The sequence below is a fragment of the Nyctereutes procyonoides genome, unplaced genomic scaffold (assembly GCF_905146905.1).
Source record: "Nyctereutes procyonoides isolate TBG_1078 unplaced genomic scaffold, NYPRO_anot_genome, whole genome shotgun sequence".
NCBI lineage: Eukaryota > Metazoa > Chordata > Mammalia > Carnivora > Canidae > Nyctereutes > Nyctereutes procyonoides.
This window is the reverse complement of record NW_026575142.1, coordinates 15,242,007-15,259,386: the sequence shown is the minus strand read 5'-3', so window position 1 is coordinate 15,259,386 and position 17,380 is coordinate 15,242,007. Positions and strand designations below refer to the sequence as shown.

General features: G+C 45.4%; 1 protein-coding gene across 1 annotated transcript in view; it reads left to right on the top strand.

Annotated features, from left to right (window-relative positions):
* Positions 1-2,704: 2,704 nt before the first annotated feature.
* The window catches only part of LOC129498522 (plasma membrane ascorbate-dependent reductase CYBRD1), a 30,680-nt gene continuing 16,004 nt past the window's right edge, over positions 2,705-17,380 (top strand). The window contains exon 1 of the mRNA XM_055307864.1: positions 2,705-2,960. Coding sequence (XP_055163839.1) covers positions 2,774-2,960 — 187 coding nt within the window. The 5' untranslated portion in view covers positions 2,705-2,773. The remainder of the gene's footprint in view (positions 2,961-17,380) is intronic.

Here is a 17,380-nt window from a genome sequence, read left to right as displayed (position 1 = left end):
AACTCTTGTTTTAAAAAGTTGTTAATATTAAGCCACAATATTTATTTAAAAATGTTCCTCTTTTGGGATGCTTGGGTGACTCAGGAGTTGAGTATCTGCCTTCAGCTCAGGGCATGGTCCGGGTCCCTGCGAGGATCCTGCTTCTCCCTCTGCCTGTGTCTCTGCCTCTCTCTCTGTCTCTCTCATGAATAAATACATAAAATCTTTAAAAAAAAAAAAAGTTCCTCTTTCAAGTGGCAAGTTTTATCACAGTTAGGTCCTTAAAGGATGTTGAGAAACAAATGGAGACTGGGCTTGAAAATTGCCTGAGCAGACAAAGCCAGTTTAGTCATACAAGCAAAGCTTAATTTAGCTCATTTTGTAAGACTAATTTGACAAAGGTCATTTCTTGCTTATGCCTCTGGAAATCATAACCAAAACTTCAACTGTTTCCCAAGATTGACACAAGATAACCACTGATCAATTTCCTATCTTTTATGAAAATTCTAATATTAAAACCAATCACTGTGCCCCTGAAACTCATTCTACCTGTGCCCCTGAAACTCCTTCTGTCTTGATTTGAATGCTCCTAGTTTGCAAACTTTTTGCTGTGTGCCCAGTAAATAAACTTTTTATTAATCACTACTTCCATAATTCATTGGTTTTCTGTTCTTTCTGAACTTTTGACAAGAACAACTTTAAAGCTGAAATCCTTTCAGTTTAGCTTGTAGCTTCAAGATAATTCAACACCATCCATACCATTCGGCCATGTTTTCATTCTCCTGAGATGTTTTGTTAAATGGAATCTGGAATCCCAGAGATTCTTCCTCTCATTCTTCCTCCCTGTGAGGTCGCTACAGGAGGGCTGGGTCCCTCAACTCAAGGCCAGAACTTCATTGAGACTGTCCTCCTTGCACAGCTGCCTCTCTGGATTCCAGTAACCCGCTTCTCTTTTTAGGCCTGGGCTCTGCAAAACCCTTGTGGTTTCCTGCACCCTGCCCACAACTTTGTAAATAGTTCCTGTTCATTATTAAATTGGCCAGTTGGAACGCACCAGCCATTTCTTGCCAGGACCCTTACACACTTGGTAGGATTCATTCACTGAGTAACTACTATATCCCAAGGAAGAATAAAATGATAAATTAGACAGTTAATACTCTCAAGGGGGCAGCGTGGGAAGTGGAGACAGCCACAGGAACAGATGATTGATTATGTCACAACTTGATAAATGATGCGGAGAGGCATTGGATGGGGAGGTGGGTGAGTAGAAGCATAAAATATTTAGAGGCAAGGGCAGATTCAGCGAAGTTGTCTTGGTGGAGACCTGGTCAGGAAAATTTAGAGGCAAGGGTGTGGGTAGAGTGGTCAGGATACTGCATGGACAGTACAGCCATGGACATCAGGGCCAGTCAGGGTGTGAAGGGATGAGAGGGGAGGCGGGTTAGGCGGGGCCAGACTATAGAAAGCCTTGTCCTGCAGGGAGGGGTCCTTCCTTTCCATTTGTTTATTCCCCCTCTCTTCTCTCTCCACCAAGAGAAAAATAATGACATAGGTGAAGTCTGCAGCCTCCTACTCATAACCCTTAATCCTGCCCTACTCTCAGGACTTGACACTCCTACTTCTTTGGCTTGAAACCGATCTTTTCTGTTGAAAAATCACTTGCATACACCACCTGCACATCCGAAGGTCTTTCAAAATGGCAACAAGACAATATGGTAAACCAGTCCTTGGAGATGAGTGCATGTTCCCAAATGCATTCTAGACGCCCTAACAGCCAGAGCCACCTTTTTAAAAAAATTTTTATTTATTTATTCATGAGAGACAGAGAGAAAGAGAGAGAGAGTCAGAGACACAGGCAGAGGGAGAAGCAGGCTCCATGCAGGGAGCCCCACGTGGGACTAGATCCTGGGTCTCCAGGATCAGGCCCTGGGCTGCAGGCGGCGCTAGACCGAGGAGCCACCCGGGCTGCCCCCACCTTTTCTTTAACAGCAGCAGACAACAGCCTAATGGAGAAGGGTAACAGTAATGCTGGCAAGAGGGTAAAGAGTGAAGCTTCACTAAAGTGGGGCTTTGGTCCAAAGTAGTCTGTGTAGGTGGGCATTTTTAAGAGCCATTATTTATCACGCTGTCTAGGCAAATCCAGGGCCCAGGACCTATGTGTCTTCCCTCCCTACAGCTCAAACTACAAGTAGTTTCCTTGCGAGGCAGAGCCTCCTTGGCACGTTCCTGGCACCGCCTGAGGACAGCCAAATCCTCGGGGCTGCGGCTCGGGAGGCTTCGTTAATCAAAATCATCACACGACCCCCTCCTGTTTCCTCAGAACCTCGCGTGAGCACCGCTGCCTTGGGCTGCCCCCAAATGGTAAGAGAACAGGGCAGGGCTCAGAACCAGCGGTGGGGGATCCCCGGGTGGCTCGGCGGTTTGGCGCCGCCTTCAGCCCAGGGTGATCCTGGAGACTCGGGATCGAGTCCCGCCTCGGGCTCCCTGCATGGTTGGAGCCTGCTTCTCTCTCTCTCTCTCTCTCTGTCTGTCTCATGAATAAATAAACCTTAAAAAATTTTTAAAAATGAATAAAAACAAGCGGTGGGCGGAATCCTCCAGGCGGACTGGCTGGTCGCCGGCCGCCGCCGGGCAGCCCGAGCCTCCAGCCGCCCTCAGCCGTCTGGCGAGGAGGCCCCTCCCCCGGGCGGGGTCGCTCCGGAGTCGGCGGCCGAGTCCCGCCCCTGGGCCGGAGCCCTAAGTCGGCCCCGCCGAGTGCGAGCGGCCGCCGCGCGGGGCATGGGGCGCTGAGGCCATGGACGGCTACAGGGGCTTCCTGGGGCTGCTGGTGTCGGCGCTGCTCGTGGGCTTCCTGTCCGTCATCTTCAGCCTCGTCTGGGTCCTGCACTACCGGGAGGGGCTCGGCTGGGACGGGACCGCGCTCGAGTTCAACTGGCACCCGGTGTTCATGGTCACTGGCTTCGTCTTCATCCAGGGCATCGGTACTGGGCACGCCCGGGGAGGCACGGGGTCCCGGGCCCCCATCTCAGCCGAGTGCGGCCGACGCGGGCGGGGCGGGGGGCGCGGGGCGCGGGGGGCAGCGGGGGCCCCGGGGGGCAGCGGGGTGCCGGGGGCAGGGGGCCGGAACCGCCCCGAGACGCCCTGCGGGGGGGCGGCTGACCCGTACGGCCGCCCCACTTGGCAGACTCCTCGCTGCGAGTGCCCGGGGCGCCCCGCCGGCATCCCGGGCCCAGCACCCCGGGCCGAGGACGGAGGCTGCAGCGCCGCGCGCCCACCCTGGGCCCCTAAGCCCCCCAGTCGCCCCCGGCGGGCGGAGCCTGCGCAGTCCCGGCCCCCGAGACGCTCGTGAGGCCTTGCTCCCAACTTTCTTCAGGGCTGCAGATTAGGAGAGGAAGGCAACGGGGTGGGGTGCGGGGGGGGGGCGGGAATTTGCCTTCCGTCCCGTCCTCAGCCCCGGGAGAAGGGCCGGGTCAGCCGACGGCCGCGGGCACTGAAGCCTGGGCTCTGGCTTCGCTCCTCCCAGGCCGTTAGGGTCGGGAAGCCGCCAGGCCCCCAGGGGGTGTTGGGCTCCCTGCCGGGCCCTCGGACAGACTGGAGCCCAACTTGTTGGTGTGGCTGCGCACCAGCGAAATCCCCCCGCGGGGCTTCCTGCGGGGCTTCCCGCGGGGCGCTGGCCCCTAAGGCGGGCCGGGGCTGCCAGGTGGGGCCCGCGGCCGCCTGGCCCCCGGGATGCTGCTGCCTGAGCCCTGAGCCCTGAGCCCTGAGCCCTGAGCCCGCCCTGGGCTTTGCTGTGCACGCTCCGGGGTGAGGCTGACCTGACCCGGAGGGCGGGCCCAGTTGGTGGCCGACTTTGTTTTTGCTTTGGGGATATAACTGACATAAAGCATTACGTGTTTCATGTGTGTGACGAGGCCATGTGTATGATTATATATAGGATTTATAGAAATCGGGATGGTCACCTCAAGAAGTCTGGTTAACATCTACCAACTCACATAACTACACTTTTTTTTTTTCTTGTGATGAGAACGTTTAAGATGTACTCTGTTAGCAACGTTTAAGATCTACTTTCCTACCAATGGCTCAAATATACAATATAATGTTATTAATGTAGTCCCCGTGCTGTACCTTACATCCCCAGGACTTATTTTATAACCGGAAGTTTATCATTTGGCTTTTTTGTTGTTGTGTGTGTGTGTTTTAAGATTTTATTTATTTATTCATGAGAGACAGAGACAGAGAAGAGAGAGAGAAGGAGAGAGAGAGAGGCAGAGACACAGGCAGAGGGAGATGCAGGCTCCATGCAGGGAGCCTGATGTGGGACTCCAGGATCAGCCCTGGGCTGAAGGCGGTGCTAAACCGCTGAGCCACCCAGGGATTCCCCTGGAAGTTTACCTTTTGACCACCTTCACCCATTTTGCCTGTGGGCCCTACGCCTCCCACCCCTCATCCCCCTAATCCCTGGCAGTTTTTATTGTGGTTGTGTGCTGCTGCTCAGTGTCCTGATGTTTCCTTCCTCGGCTGATTGGCTGGAGGAAGCTCTAGCTAGTGGTGCAAGCAAGCAGCATTTATTTGTAGCCACTTTTCAAAAAATGAAGCCAAGGCCTGGCAGATTGAGTATTTAGAAGAAGGTAGAAAGTGGTGGGCTGGTGTTCTATCTCAGAAGGTAATGGAAGAGAAGTGTAAAGGCTTCAGAAAGAGGCGCCCACCTCTAGATTAAAACCTCTAGCCTTGTCTCTGAGCAGGCTGCCTTTTCTCCACCAGTATGTGGCTCTCCAGAACAAACAAATGAACAAAACTCCAACCTCATTCCCAAATAAAAGACTTTTGTTTCCGTGTAAAACTTGTGCTGTAGGCGTCCCGCAGGTGTGGCCAGCATCTCCCCCTCCCCCCAAGTAGTGGCAGACATTGCTACTGCTTGGTCCACCTGGTTTGCAATAGGCGTGGGGGTGCGAGTGCCATCAGCCAGCCAAGTTAATGTTACGTAAGCTCCAGTTATTTTGCCATGGACCTAAAATGAGAAAAACATGCTCAAGTTCCAAAGTTGCTGTCATCAGAAACACTCTTTGCTGCATGGTGGAGCCCGTAAGTGTGGCCAGAGCTGTCAACATCTTCTGTTTGTTCAAAGAGTCTCTTGATCTCTTCCAACCAGACTTTAGAGCAGCTCCTAATACCAAGAAACTTCCCAGAGTATTCTCGTAATTGAGGGTAAGAGAAACACAGTTGGTATTAGTTGTTTCCTGACTTACCAAAGAGGAGATGGTCACAAAACAGTTGCTGACGTTCATTGAGTGCTTTCTGTATGCCCACTAAGTGCGCTCTTTCACAGGTATGTAAGGATAAGTCAAGGAACAGAGCAGTTAAGTACCTTACCCATGGAAGTGATATGTTTTCAGTGGCCTTATTTTCAAGCTTCATTTCTCTGCCTTTATGGCAATATGCCTACTTCCTGCAAAATATTCTTAAGAGAAGCAAAAAGCTTCATCTAAGATATACCTTAAAATTTGTTATTGGGCAGCCCGGGTGGCTCAGCGGTTTAGCGCCGCCTTCAGCCCAGGGCGTGATCCCGGAGACCCGGGATGGGTCCTGCATGGAGCCTGCTTCTCTCTCTGTCTGTGTCTCTGCCTCTCTCTCTCTCTCTCTCTCTTTGTCTCTATGAATAAATAAAATTTTTTTAAAATTGTTATTTGTGTTAAGAGTCCATTAGAGTTTTCCTAAAAAGATTTCTAGTTTCTCTAAACTTTGGGCTTTTCTTTATCTGTTTATACTTACTTTTGGGCAAAAACATGTAAATGGTGGATGCCTGGGTGGCTCAGCTGTGTAAGCTGAGTAAGTGTCCTACTCTTGATTTCCTCTCAGGTCATGATCTCAGGATTGTTGGGGATTCTGTTTAAGATTCCCCCTCCCCCACCTCCACCCTCAGCAAAAAACATGTAAATTGATTTTTTTTTTTAAATGGATATTTTGGAAATTTTCATCTGTTGCTTTTGTGCAAACCTTGTTTTCTTAAAGCTTAGTTACTGTATTTCTTTTAGTTTTGGAATGTTTGTCCTGTCAACACTCCCCATCCTGTTTACTATTTGGATTCCAGACTTGCAAAGCACTTTAATCAGATACTGCCCTTAATTGACATAAACATAAGCTTTTTCCTACCTACAGGCACATGCATAGTATAGGCACATGCATAGTGAGTTTTTGCAAATCTTGCTGGGCCAGCGTCTCCTCAGATCCAACAATAGAAGGTCTTCAGTGGAAGGATGTACAGTAAATAGTTGACTTTGCAGGCCAGGAGGGAAATACATGTTACAGACTAACCATATTAACACAGGCTTTTTTTTTTTTTTCTCCCCTGTGTAATTGTTTCAGGAAGGAAATTTTTAGGTTTTGGTGTTTCAGATCTCTAGTAATGAACATGATGCAATTGAGTTTGTCTGTGATGCACAAATATTTAGAGATGAGAAAGGGAAGGCTAAAATATGGTCATTAAGCATAAAAAGCATACAATACCCAAACAGTAAACAATATTTAAAACTATTTGAGAACAAATAAGAGACTTGGGAAGCACTTTAAGAAGTAAGCTCTGGAGTAAGCATAAAAGTTAAAAAAATAAATGTGTGTGCATGGGGTACACGAGGTACCTACACAAGGGAGCCCAAATATATTTTGGGAAATAACACGGGAGCCCAAATATAGTTTGCGAAATATATGTATTCTAAAATAGAGTATGACAGAGATAGGATATCTAAAACAAATAAAAATTTAAGCTAGTGGGGGTATCTAGTAAACATGAATGAGGAAGAGTTTCAAAGAGAACTTTAGAGGAGGCTTTGTGTTTCTCTAAAAGGAATGTTTCCCAGGAAATCAGAGAAACAACCCTTGAAAAGAAGGCCACAGAAAAGATTGAAACAAATAAACCCTCTCAAAGTGGCAGTTGACCTTTTAAAAGGTTCAGCAAGGTGGAATGTGTTATTTGGCGAAGTGTAGAAAATTCAAGTGTATAAATTTGGTGAATAGAAGTTTCAGCAATTCTATACTCCTTCCTTTTCCATCTGCTTGCTGTATAAACTAAAGGGAGAGAAACTGAATAGTCTTAATTATCTCAGGTTGGCTTTGTGAGAGAATAGAACTACATTTCAGTAACATTTAAAACAAAAAGAAACTGAGTATTTCTTAAAAGGAAGTTGGCATATCCTATTAATACATCTAAAAGTGACCAAATTCCAAGTCAACTTAAGTGTATTTGCAAAGGCTCTTGGGGTAGAGCCTGGCAAAGAAAGTGATGGAGAAAGTGCCGCAGACACTCCAAAGTCAGCCTTGGGGACACCACTGATAATAAAACCTACCAATTGTAGGTAGGGAAAGGGAGGGTTTTTACAGAGCATAGGCACACAATTCAAGGCAACCCAAAACACATTTTTTGTTATAAATAAATGCATGCAGATCTCTTTGTAACTGATGAATGTGTTTTAGAAATGATTATTTTGCTCATTTTTGTCTGACACCTAGAATGACCCCTAGAATGGCAGATGGTAGGCCAATAAATAGTTATTGGATGAATGATTGGTTCTGTACCATCATTAAATTGTTAGTAACAGAATGCAGTTCTACTCATTTGTAATGATAATAATAGCATCTAAAGTAAAAGTGCCCTCCCTTGTCCCTCAGTGATTATCCTGTGTAGCCAGTTTGGCAGCACTGATTTGTTAGAGAAGAATGGGCATCATATTATATTGGAAATGCATTGTTATTCTAAAGGCTTCAGGCTCATGAGTACTACCTGTGCCTCGTTGCCTACGGAAAGCCATCAAATCTCCCCTTTTCCTTCTGCATCATTAACTTTCACCAGCCATTGGATTATCTCCAACATGTTACAATTGCTATCATCTTAAAAACAACCGTACTCTTAACCCCATGTTCCCCCTTCAGCCACTGTTTCAATTCTCTGCTTGCCTTGCCACAGAACTTTTTGGAAATTTTTGTCAATACCTGCAGTACTGACAAAAAAAATACCTCCTAATTCCTCTCCCCCATTCTCTCTTGAACCTACTGCAGTCAGGGCTTTCACTGCACTGCTTCACTGAAATTGCTCTTAACGTAGTTACCCCTGGCAAGCACTTTGCGGATTCCAGTGGTCTATTCTCAGCCCTCATCTTGCCTGATCAGAAAGCAGCATTTGGCATAACTGATCCCTTCCTCCTCCTTGAGACACTTCCCTTACTTGGCTTCCAAGACACCCAGCACTCTTGGCTCTTCTCTCCTCTCTGGCTGTGCCTATCAGTGTCCTTTACTGGTTCCTCCTCATCTCCTTGATCCCTTAAATGTACAGTGCCCAAAGCTCAGTCTTCTGACCACTTCTCCTTTCTTGATGCACTCATACCCTTGGTGATCCCATCCAGTCTCATAACTTTAAACACCCATCTACTCACTGAATCTGATGTTTATGTCTTTGGCCTGGACTTCTCCCAGGAACTCCAGACCCACATATCCACCTGTCTACTCAAACTCTCTATTTGGATGTCAAATAGACATGTCCAAACCTCAACTCTCCATCTTCTTCACACCTCCAAAACCACTCACCACCCAGGTTACCCATCTTAGTAAATGGTAGCTTCATACTTCTTAGACATTCATACAGTCATCCTGGATTCCTCATTTCCTATCATACTTTTCGTCCAATCCTTCAGAAAATTGAATAGACTCCAAACTCAAAATACAGTATTATCCAGACTCTGACCATTGGCTGTTATTTACTCCTTCATTGTCTGTCTTTTACTAGAATGGAAGCTTCCTTGTCTGTTTTTTTTCACTGTTGTATCCATGGTGCATAGAATGTTACCTAACATATAATTGCCATTCCATAAATATTTACTAGGGGCACCTGAGTAGCTCAGTGGTTGAGCATCTGCCTTTGGCTCAGGTCATGATCCCGGGGTCCTGAGATCGAGCCCCATGTTGGGCTCCCTGCTCAGCGGAAGTCTACTTTTCCCTCTCCTCCTCACCCCCCTCTCCATGCTCGTGCTCTCTCTCTCTCTCAAATAAATAAATAAAATCGTTTAAAAATTGTACTAAGTTAAACCAAGGGCCATACCTACAAGGATGGTTTGTAAAGTACATATGTGAAGTGGTATAGTATCCACCAGGGTCTCTTCCTGTGTTCAACTAAACATTCAGAAAAACAAGACTGCCAAGACCATGCTGGGCACCAGCATACTCAGAAGGATGAAGGACAGGGACCAGAGCTTCTTGCCAGGGCAGCATTGAGTATCCTATTTCAGTGGGCATCCTTTCTGCAGTAGTTCATGTAGCAGCCATATATCCCTCCAGAAACTAGCCTCTCTCCACATGATAGTTCAGACACCAGGAGATGAGAGGGGCAGTGGTGGGATCAAAGCTTAAGCGCCCCATGCCCCACAGGAGCCAGTATCTTTTGTAATACTCTACAGATCTGGTTTCCAGTTGCCTTGCAGGGGATATACAGTGAGCTGAAGAGTGCCCCCCCCCGCCCCGATACATCCAACTCCTAATCTTATAGACCTGTGAATATGACCACAGTGTCTGCAGATGTAAAGTTAAGGATCTCAAGGCAGCGGTTTAGTGCCGCCTGCAGCCCAGGGCCTGATCCTGGAGACCCGGGATCGAGTCCCGCATCGGGCTCCCTGCATGGAACCTGCTTCTCTCTCTGCCTGTGTCTCTGCCTCTCTCTCTCTCTGTGTCTCTATGAATGAATAAATAAAATCTTAAAAAAAAAAAAGATCCTGATTTAGAGTGGGGCGTAAATCCAATGACTTGTGATCTTATAAAATAAACGAAAGATATAGAAAGATGTAGATACAGAGAGGGGAAGGTGATGTGAAGATGGAGGCAGAGTTGGAATGATGTGTCTACCAGTAACCACCAGAAGCTAAGAGAGAGGTATGGACTGGATTCTGCCTCAGAGCCTCCAGAAGGAACCAGTCCTGCCAACACCTTGATTTTGGACTTCTGGCCTTCAGAGCTGTGGGCAAATACATTTCTGTTGTTTGAAGCCACTCAGTTTTTGGTAATTGTTATGGTAGCCCTAGGAAACCAACACAGGATATAAGGGTTATCATTGCACCCTGGAAAGCCCAAAGTTTGGCATTCTTATCAGGTATTTATAGTTTTTTTTTTTTCATTGTTTCTCCCAGTCCATATACAGTTTACCAATCGGGGTCACTTTCATCATAAATGACGTTGCCTAATAACATTGGTATGAAGCCACTGATATCTGTTTATTAGGACAGTTAACCAAAGATCAGATCCTCATGCAAAGGAAGGTAAATGCCGTGTGTGTGTGTGTGTGTGTGTGTGTGTGTGTGTGTGTGTGTGTGGTGTTACGGGTGGAGGGGGTACTGTAAAGAATTGGAGAGTGCCTAGTCTGAACAAAATAGGAAACCTCTTAACTACAACAGACTGTGGCTACGTGGGGATGCCAATCCAAAGTGACTAGAGCTTCCCATTATCCAAGAGAATCCAGATTTTTAAAAACTGGTTTGATCTAAAAGTAAACCAGCCGCAAAACCAAAACAAAACCCGTAAACATTGTGCTGATCAAACAAAACAAATCTATGGACCAAATCCAGTCTATACCTTCCAGTTTACAGGTGACTTCTGCTGGAGCTTTCTGTCTTAACTTTGTGGGGTTTAAAAATTTTCCCTTAAAAAGTAGAACAATTAATCAAAAATCTGTTATAATTTTTTTTTCCTGTAGGAACTTTCTTAAAAAGTCAAAAAAGGCTTGGAAATAACTGTACAGACTTTGGCTGTACTTTTCTAAGTCCATTCATTCATTCGGTTTTCATGTATCATACGATTTAATTAGCATACATATATTAAGCACTTACTGGATGCCAGACACTGTGTAAAACAAATGAGTAAAATATAGCCTTGTCTACAGGCTGTACTTACTTGAGTTTGTTAGAGCTAAGTTACGATTTTCTTTTTCTTTTTTTTAAAGATTCTATTTATTCATGAGAGACACAGAGAGAGGCAGAGAGAGACACAGGCAGAGGGAGAGGCAGGCTTCCTGCAGGGGGGCCCAATGAAGGACTTGATCCCAGGACCCTGGGATCACCACCTGAGCCAAAGGCAGGCCCTTAACCACTGAGCCACCCAGGCACCCCAAGTTATGATTTATTTTTTAGAAAACCTGAGCCCTGTGTATTTAGAGCTGGCCAAGATTTGAAGTTCAGTTCCTAATTTTAGAGATCAAATGGTCAGACAAAGAGGTGTTGTCAGAATCAATACTACCTATAATCTGTTATAATATTGATATGAGGTGTAAGAAAATATACTTGCTGTCTCTAACAGTGCAGGATTTCTGGATATTTATAAATGTCTAGCAATTAATTGACTTTTTCTCCCTTCATACACTATTTTGTACAAAGTGGCTGCCTTTGTGATGGTTTCAGTCACTTTAAAGAGATACTTAAGTGCCAAGATACTAAAACAAATCTTCCAAATCATCCAAATCACTTCCTGCATTTTGATTTTTTTTTAAGATTGTATTTATGTATTAATGAGAGAGAGAGAGAGGCAGAGACACAGGCAGAGGGAGAAAAAGGCTCCATGCAAGGAGCCCGACTGAGTCCCGGGCCCCCAGGATCAGGCAGGCCCTGGGCTGAAGGCAGGCGCTAAACCGCGGAGCCACCCAGGGATCCCCATTTTGATTCTTTAAAGGTTTTTAGTTTCATGATAGTCATGTAGTGAGACAGTCTGAATACACAGGCATGTTTCAAAGCTCAGATTATTATTATTATTATTATTATTATTATTATTATTATTATTATTTTGCAGTGGCAGATTTTATTGGACTGGGACACACTGGGGACCCTCACCCATGACACAGAGTGGGGGTGAGGTTGAAGATAAAAATCTAATGGGTCACTTGTGGTAGAACCACAGAGTCTAGCTATGCTGGGTGAAGGGGAGCCGAGGGCCGGGTTTTAAGCACTTGGGGTCCAAGCATCTGGCCCTGTCAGCCACATGAGGGTGCCTCGGTGACCGTCCTCAGGCTCCCCTGCATGCTGAGCTGGGTTCCTGTGGGGACAGTCAGGCTCTGCGCAGCTGCTGACCGGGTGGTCAGGGCGCCCTGCCCCTTTCCTCAGGTCACACTTGGTTGAGCTGCAGGAAAGCCGCTGCTCCTCTTCCTCGAGGGCCCAGAGCTGCTCCTGCAAAATCAGGATGTGTTCCTCGGGCTCCTCTGGTGACATTCTCTCTTCTGTGTCCTTTTCCTTCCTTCTCTCCGGCTCTTCCTCATCTTCTGTTCCATCATCGTGGCCACCTCCCTGCCCGGGCCCGGAAAGCTTGGGGGGCGCCCCAGGAGGGCAGGCATGGTGGCCCGGGGCGCCCCGCACAGGCCCTGGCTGCCAGCCCTCGGACCTCGCGCCAGGCCAGGCGGCCCCGGGAGAAGCCTGCCCGCCCCGCCCCCGCCCGCGGCTCCTGCTCCCCCACCCCCCGCTCCTGCCCCCCCTTCCCCCTCCTCCCCGGCCCGCGGCTCCTGCCCGGTGTCCCTGCTGCTGCTGCTGCTGCTGCCCTGCGCGGGCTGTGCCTGCACAGTGCGGGCGGGGCTCAGGCTTGGGGCGCTTCCAGGTTCAGATTCTCTTTGCTAGCCACGGGGAAATTAGTTGATAATCCTGCTTGGAATGTATACCAAGGATGTCAAAATAATACTTTATTCAGAGAATTAAGAAGTGTAATGGATATATCATATTTAGGTGTTTTAAACGTGCAGTGTACTTCAGGGCGCCTGGGTGGCTCAGTTGGTTAAGCATCTGCCTTGAGCTCAGGTCGTGATCCCAGATCCTGGGATGGAGCCGCTATAGGACTCCCTGCTGGGTAGGGAGCCTGCTTCTCCTCTCCTCCCCGCTCGTGCTCTCTGTCACCATTTCTGTCTTTCTCTCAAATAAATAAATAAAATCTTAAAAAAAAATAAATTAGCGCCTACTTCAAACAAACCACTTTTATTTGGGGGTTCACTTAAAGCTTATGTAAAGTCGTCAAGTGGGCCCAAGTGTAGGGTACCTGTTACTTGAAAGGATCCTTTGGTCTTATACTAGCTGTAACACTTAGATCAGCAGTACAAATTGTCTTGAGTTTTTGACTTGTGCATTTTAAAAGAGGATCTGCTCAATTTCTGGGGAGATATGACAATCAATGGACAAAATAGACATGGTCCTAACCTTCATGAATCACAAGACTTAAACACAGAAGAACTAGAGTCGAGTTGTTTTCTATGTCTGGGGACATTCCTCCTTCCAAGTACCCCTCTCCGCATTCTAAATTTGCATTACCTGCCATAAGACAAACCTGCATATAGGTAGTTCTGCAATGGTATGTGGATGGAAAACCAATGTCAAACCAGAGATTACATTTTATTTATTTTTATTTTTAAATATTTATTTATTTATTTGTTCATGATAGAGAGAGAAAGAGAGAGAGAGGCAGAGACACAGGCAGAGGGAGAAGCAGACTCCATGCTGGGAGCCCCACGCGGACTCGATTCCGGGTTTTCAGGATCGCGCCCTGGGCAGAAGGCAGGCACCACACCGCTGAGCCACCCAGGGATCCCTAGAGATTACATTTTAGATAGTATATATTTTCACATATTCCTGAATTGATGAGGCAGTGAGGACCTGAGAAATTTTCTAATAATTAAATTCAATTCCAAGTTACTGTATTTTCACCTTTATTTGTCCAAAAAATGATTACACATGGGTGTTGATTTCCTTTTTCCTTTCTTCCTTGCTTTCTTAAGTTTATCACAATAGCATACTCCACTGCCAATGATTCTTCTTTTAAAAAGATTTAAATTTTGCTTCTCACATATATGTGTTCATGTTTCCCTTCATTTTCTGGGGGTAAATGATCCTTGCCAATGAGGGCCTCTAACAGAAAACCCTTGTTTCAGTTACAAGTAGCTGTTTGATGCCATTTCCCCTCCACACGGGCCCATGAGACCTTTTTCTTCCTTCTCGCTGAACCTCAGGAATGGTGTCTAGGTAAATGCCAAGCCAAAGAAGCAAGATATAGTTAAATTCTGTTCTCTAGGCAGTTTTTATAGTTGTTAAGGGTAGCTTCTTGTTTAAGAAATGTGGTTCAAAAATGAAAGAAAGAAAGAAAGAAAGAAAGAAAGAAAGAAAGAAAGGTGGTTCAGTCTGTTAAGATTGGCCTTTCCTTCGAAGTCCACCATAGTTGGCTTATTTATACATTTTTAAGAATATTTAAACACCTTATGCAAATACAGCATTTTGCAATTATCCCTCATTTATCTAAAGAGCATTTTAAATATTAATCAACAATGTAACAGAACTTCTGCAAAGCCAGGATAAGCAGAAAACCCCATGCCTCACATGAGAGGCTCTCCAATTTCCATAGGCTGCCTGCCTGCTTAGTAGAGATTTATTCACTGTTAGGTTTGTGAGCTTACAAAAATACTGTTATAACTGTAAAACTATTAGGTACTCTTTCAATCATACAGAAAGTAACATAACAGATCCCCATGTATTCATCACCCCAATTTTACAGATATTCTGATTTTTGCTAAGGTAGAAATTTATAAACTAGAACTTAAAGCTGGTAGGAATAAAAGATAATACAGGATGATAGAGGGAGGGTAAGCATTCTAACTGAGCAAGAAACTTAAAGAGGAGATTAAAGAACTTTGAACTAGATCCACAGACTGAAATACCATAATTGCTTAGACTCGTGTGAATCAGAGGCAAGCTCCTCTCCTGCCCTAGAAGCCTCTAAGGACATTCTTCTCTGGTAATAGGACAATAGGTATTATTGTCCTATCATCAATAAAAGGTTAAATTGTGTTCCATTTATGCTACTGCTGGAGAAGGAAAGTCAGTGTGCAACCAATCTAAAAACATTGGAGTAAATGTGAAAGGTTTAAAAATCCAGTTTTAATATGTAAGGGGGAAAGATTTTAGTTATATTGCATTCTTCTGTAATGCCCATCGTCTTTAGAAGAGTAAAAATTCTTCACTGAACATTTTTTTAAGGTAAATATTTTATCGAAGAACCACATACATACAGAAGAGTACCTAAATCATAATTTATGTGTTATTACAACATGAACACACTCATGTGCTCGGATCATGGAACGACATCCCAAGCATCTGAGAATTTTCCTGGTAACCATTGTAACTTAGTTACCATAACTACTCTTGACTTCTAACATCAGAGGTTAGTTTTGACTTTGGAAAAATTTAATATAACAGGATCTAGATTGGGGAGAAAAAGTTGTTGTAATATATTGTTCATCATTTGCCTTTCAAGCAAATGTCTTCCAAATATTTCCTTTTCACATGTAGATGTTCAAGTTCCCTCAACTAAGATGAGGGCAATCCCTGGATGATAGGATGATGATGACAATGATGATGACAAAAATAATATTAATTTTAAAACACTAATTGAGATTAAGCAAGCTACTTACCCTCTCTGTGCCTTAGTTTTCTCCTCTAGATGATGGTAATGGTAATAGTAATTGTACCTTGCTCACAGAGTTGAGGTAACAATTATAATGTAAATGTAAACATGTAGAGCACTTAGCATGGTGCTTACTATGTAGTAAGGGCTCAACTGTGTGTGTGTGTGTGTGTGTGTGTGTGTGTAATAAATGAAGTTGACCCAGAAGAGGGCGAGATGTGTTATTAGATTTTTTTTTAAAGATTTTATTTATTCATTCACGAGAGACAGAGAGAGAGGCAGAGACACAGGCAGAGGGAGGAGAAGCAGGCTCCTCGGGTGGAGCCTGATGTGGGACTCAATTCTAGGAGCCCAGGATCACAACCCAAGCTGAAGGCAGAAGAAGCTCAACCACTGAGCCACCCAGGCACCCCATTAGATTTTAATATTATCCACAATTTTATTTTACTACTGCATGATCACACAGATGGCAAAAGGCTCCACTGTGTGGATGAAAGGTCACAAAGTCATTGGGTAAAGAGGCATTTGCTTTCCTTGGTAAGTAGAAAATCATATATGGTATGCCACTGAATCAGAGGAGAAAAAGCATAAGGAGAAACCATGTGGCTGAGTTGACTCCAATTTTATTTCTAGACTTTGATCAACCCGCAGAAAGTGTTTTATTTTTTATATTTTAAAGATTTTATTTATTTATTTCACAGAGAGAGCACAAGCAGGGGGAGTGGCAGCCAGAGGGAGAGGGAGAAGCTGGCTTCCTGCTGAGCAAGAAGCCTGATGGGGGCCTTGATCCTAGGATGCTGGGATCATGACCTGAGCTGAAGGCAGACACTTAACTGATTGAGCAACCCAGGTGCCCCAAGAAAGTGTTTTACATTTATTTAAGAAATATGTATGGGTCATATAACACAAATAAAACTAATGAAATCTGAATTAAGTCAATGGATTATATTGATGTTAATTTCCTGGTTGTGATATTGTGCTACGGTTACAGTTGGTAACACCATATGTTACCAGCTGTGTGAAGAGTGTATGGGCTCTCTTTGTATTATTTCTTAGAACTGTATGTAAATCTATAATTATCTCAATAAGAGTTTTTTTAAAAAAACATACTAATGGAGCTACATACTTTGAACCCAAGACTGTTCTATGCTCAAGGTTCAAGGAGAAACAGCAGGGATCCCTGGGTAGCGCAGCGGTTTGGCGCCTGCCTTTGGCCCAGGGCGCGATCCTGGAGACCCGGGATCAAATCCCACGTCGGGCTCCCGGTGCATGGAGCCTGCTTCTCCCTCTGCCTGTGTCTCTGCCTCCCTCTGTCTCTCTGTGACTACCATAAATAAAAATTTAAAAAAAAAAAAAAAAGGAGAAACAGCAAAACATATTCCTGCCCTCAAAGAGGATGAAGTAGGAATGAGAAGGGACTTTGAAATAGCTTTTAGAAGTACAGGGGCACCTGAGTGCACTTACAGGTGGATTTTTTTAAGATTTTATTTATTTATTCATGAGACACACACACACACACACACACACACACACACAAGAGTGAGGCAGAGACACAGGCAGAGGGAGAAGCAGGTTCCACATAGGGAGCCCCATGTGGGACTTGATCCCGGGTCTCCAGGATCATGCCCTGGGCCAAAGGCAGGCGCTAAACCACTGAGCCACCCAGGGATCCCCTACAGGTGAAATTTTTTAAAAAGATTTTATTTATTTATTTGACAGAGCACAAGCTGGGGTGGGTGGTGAGGGGTGGGGAGGGAGTGGCAGGGAGAGAGAGAAGCAGGCTTCCTGCTGAGCAGGGAGTCCAATGTGGGGCTTGATCCAAAGACCCTGTGATCCTGACCTGAGCCAAAGGCAGACACTTAAGTGACTGAGCCACCCAAGTGGCCCTACAGGTGGATTTTTTTCGATAAACATGCTCTACAGCACTGTAAATGTATTTTCCTTATGACTT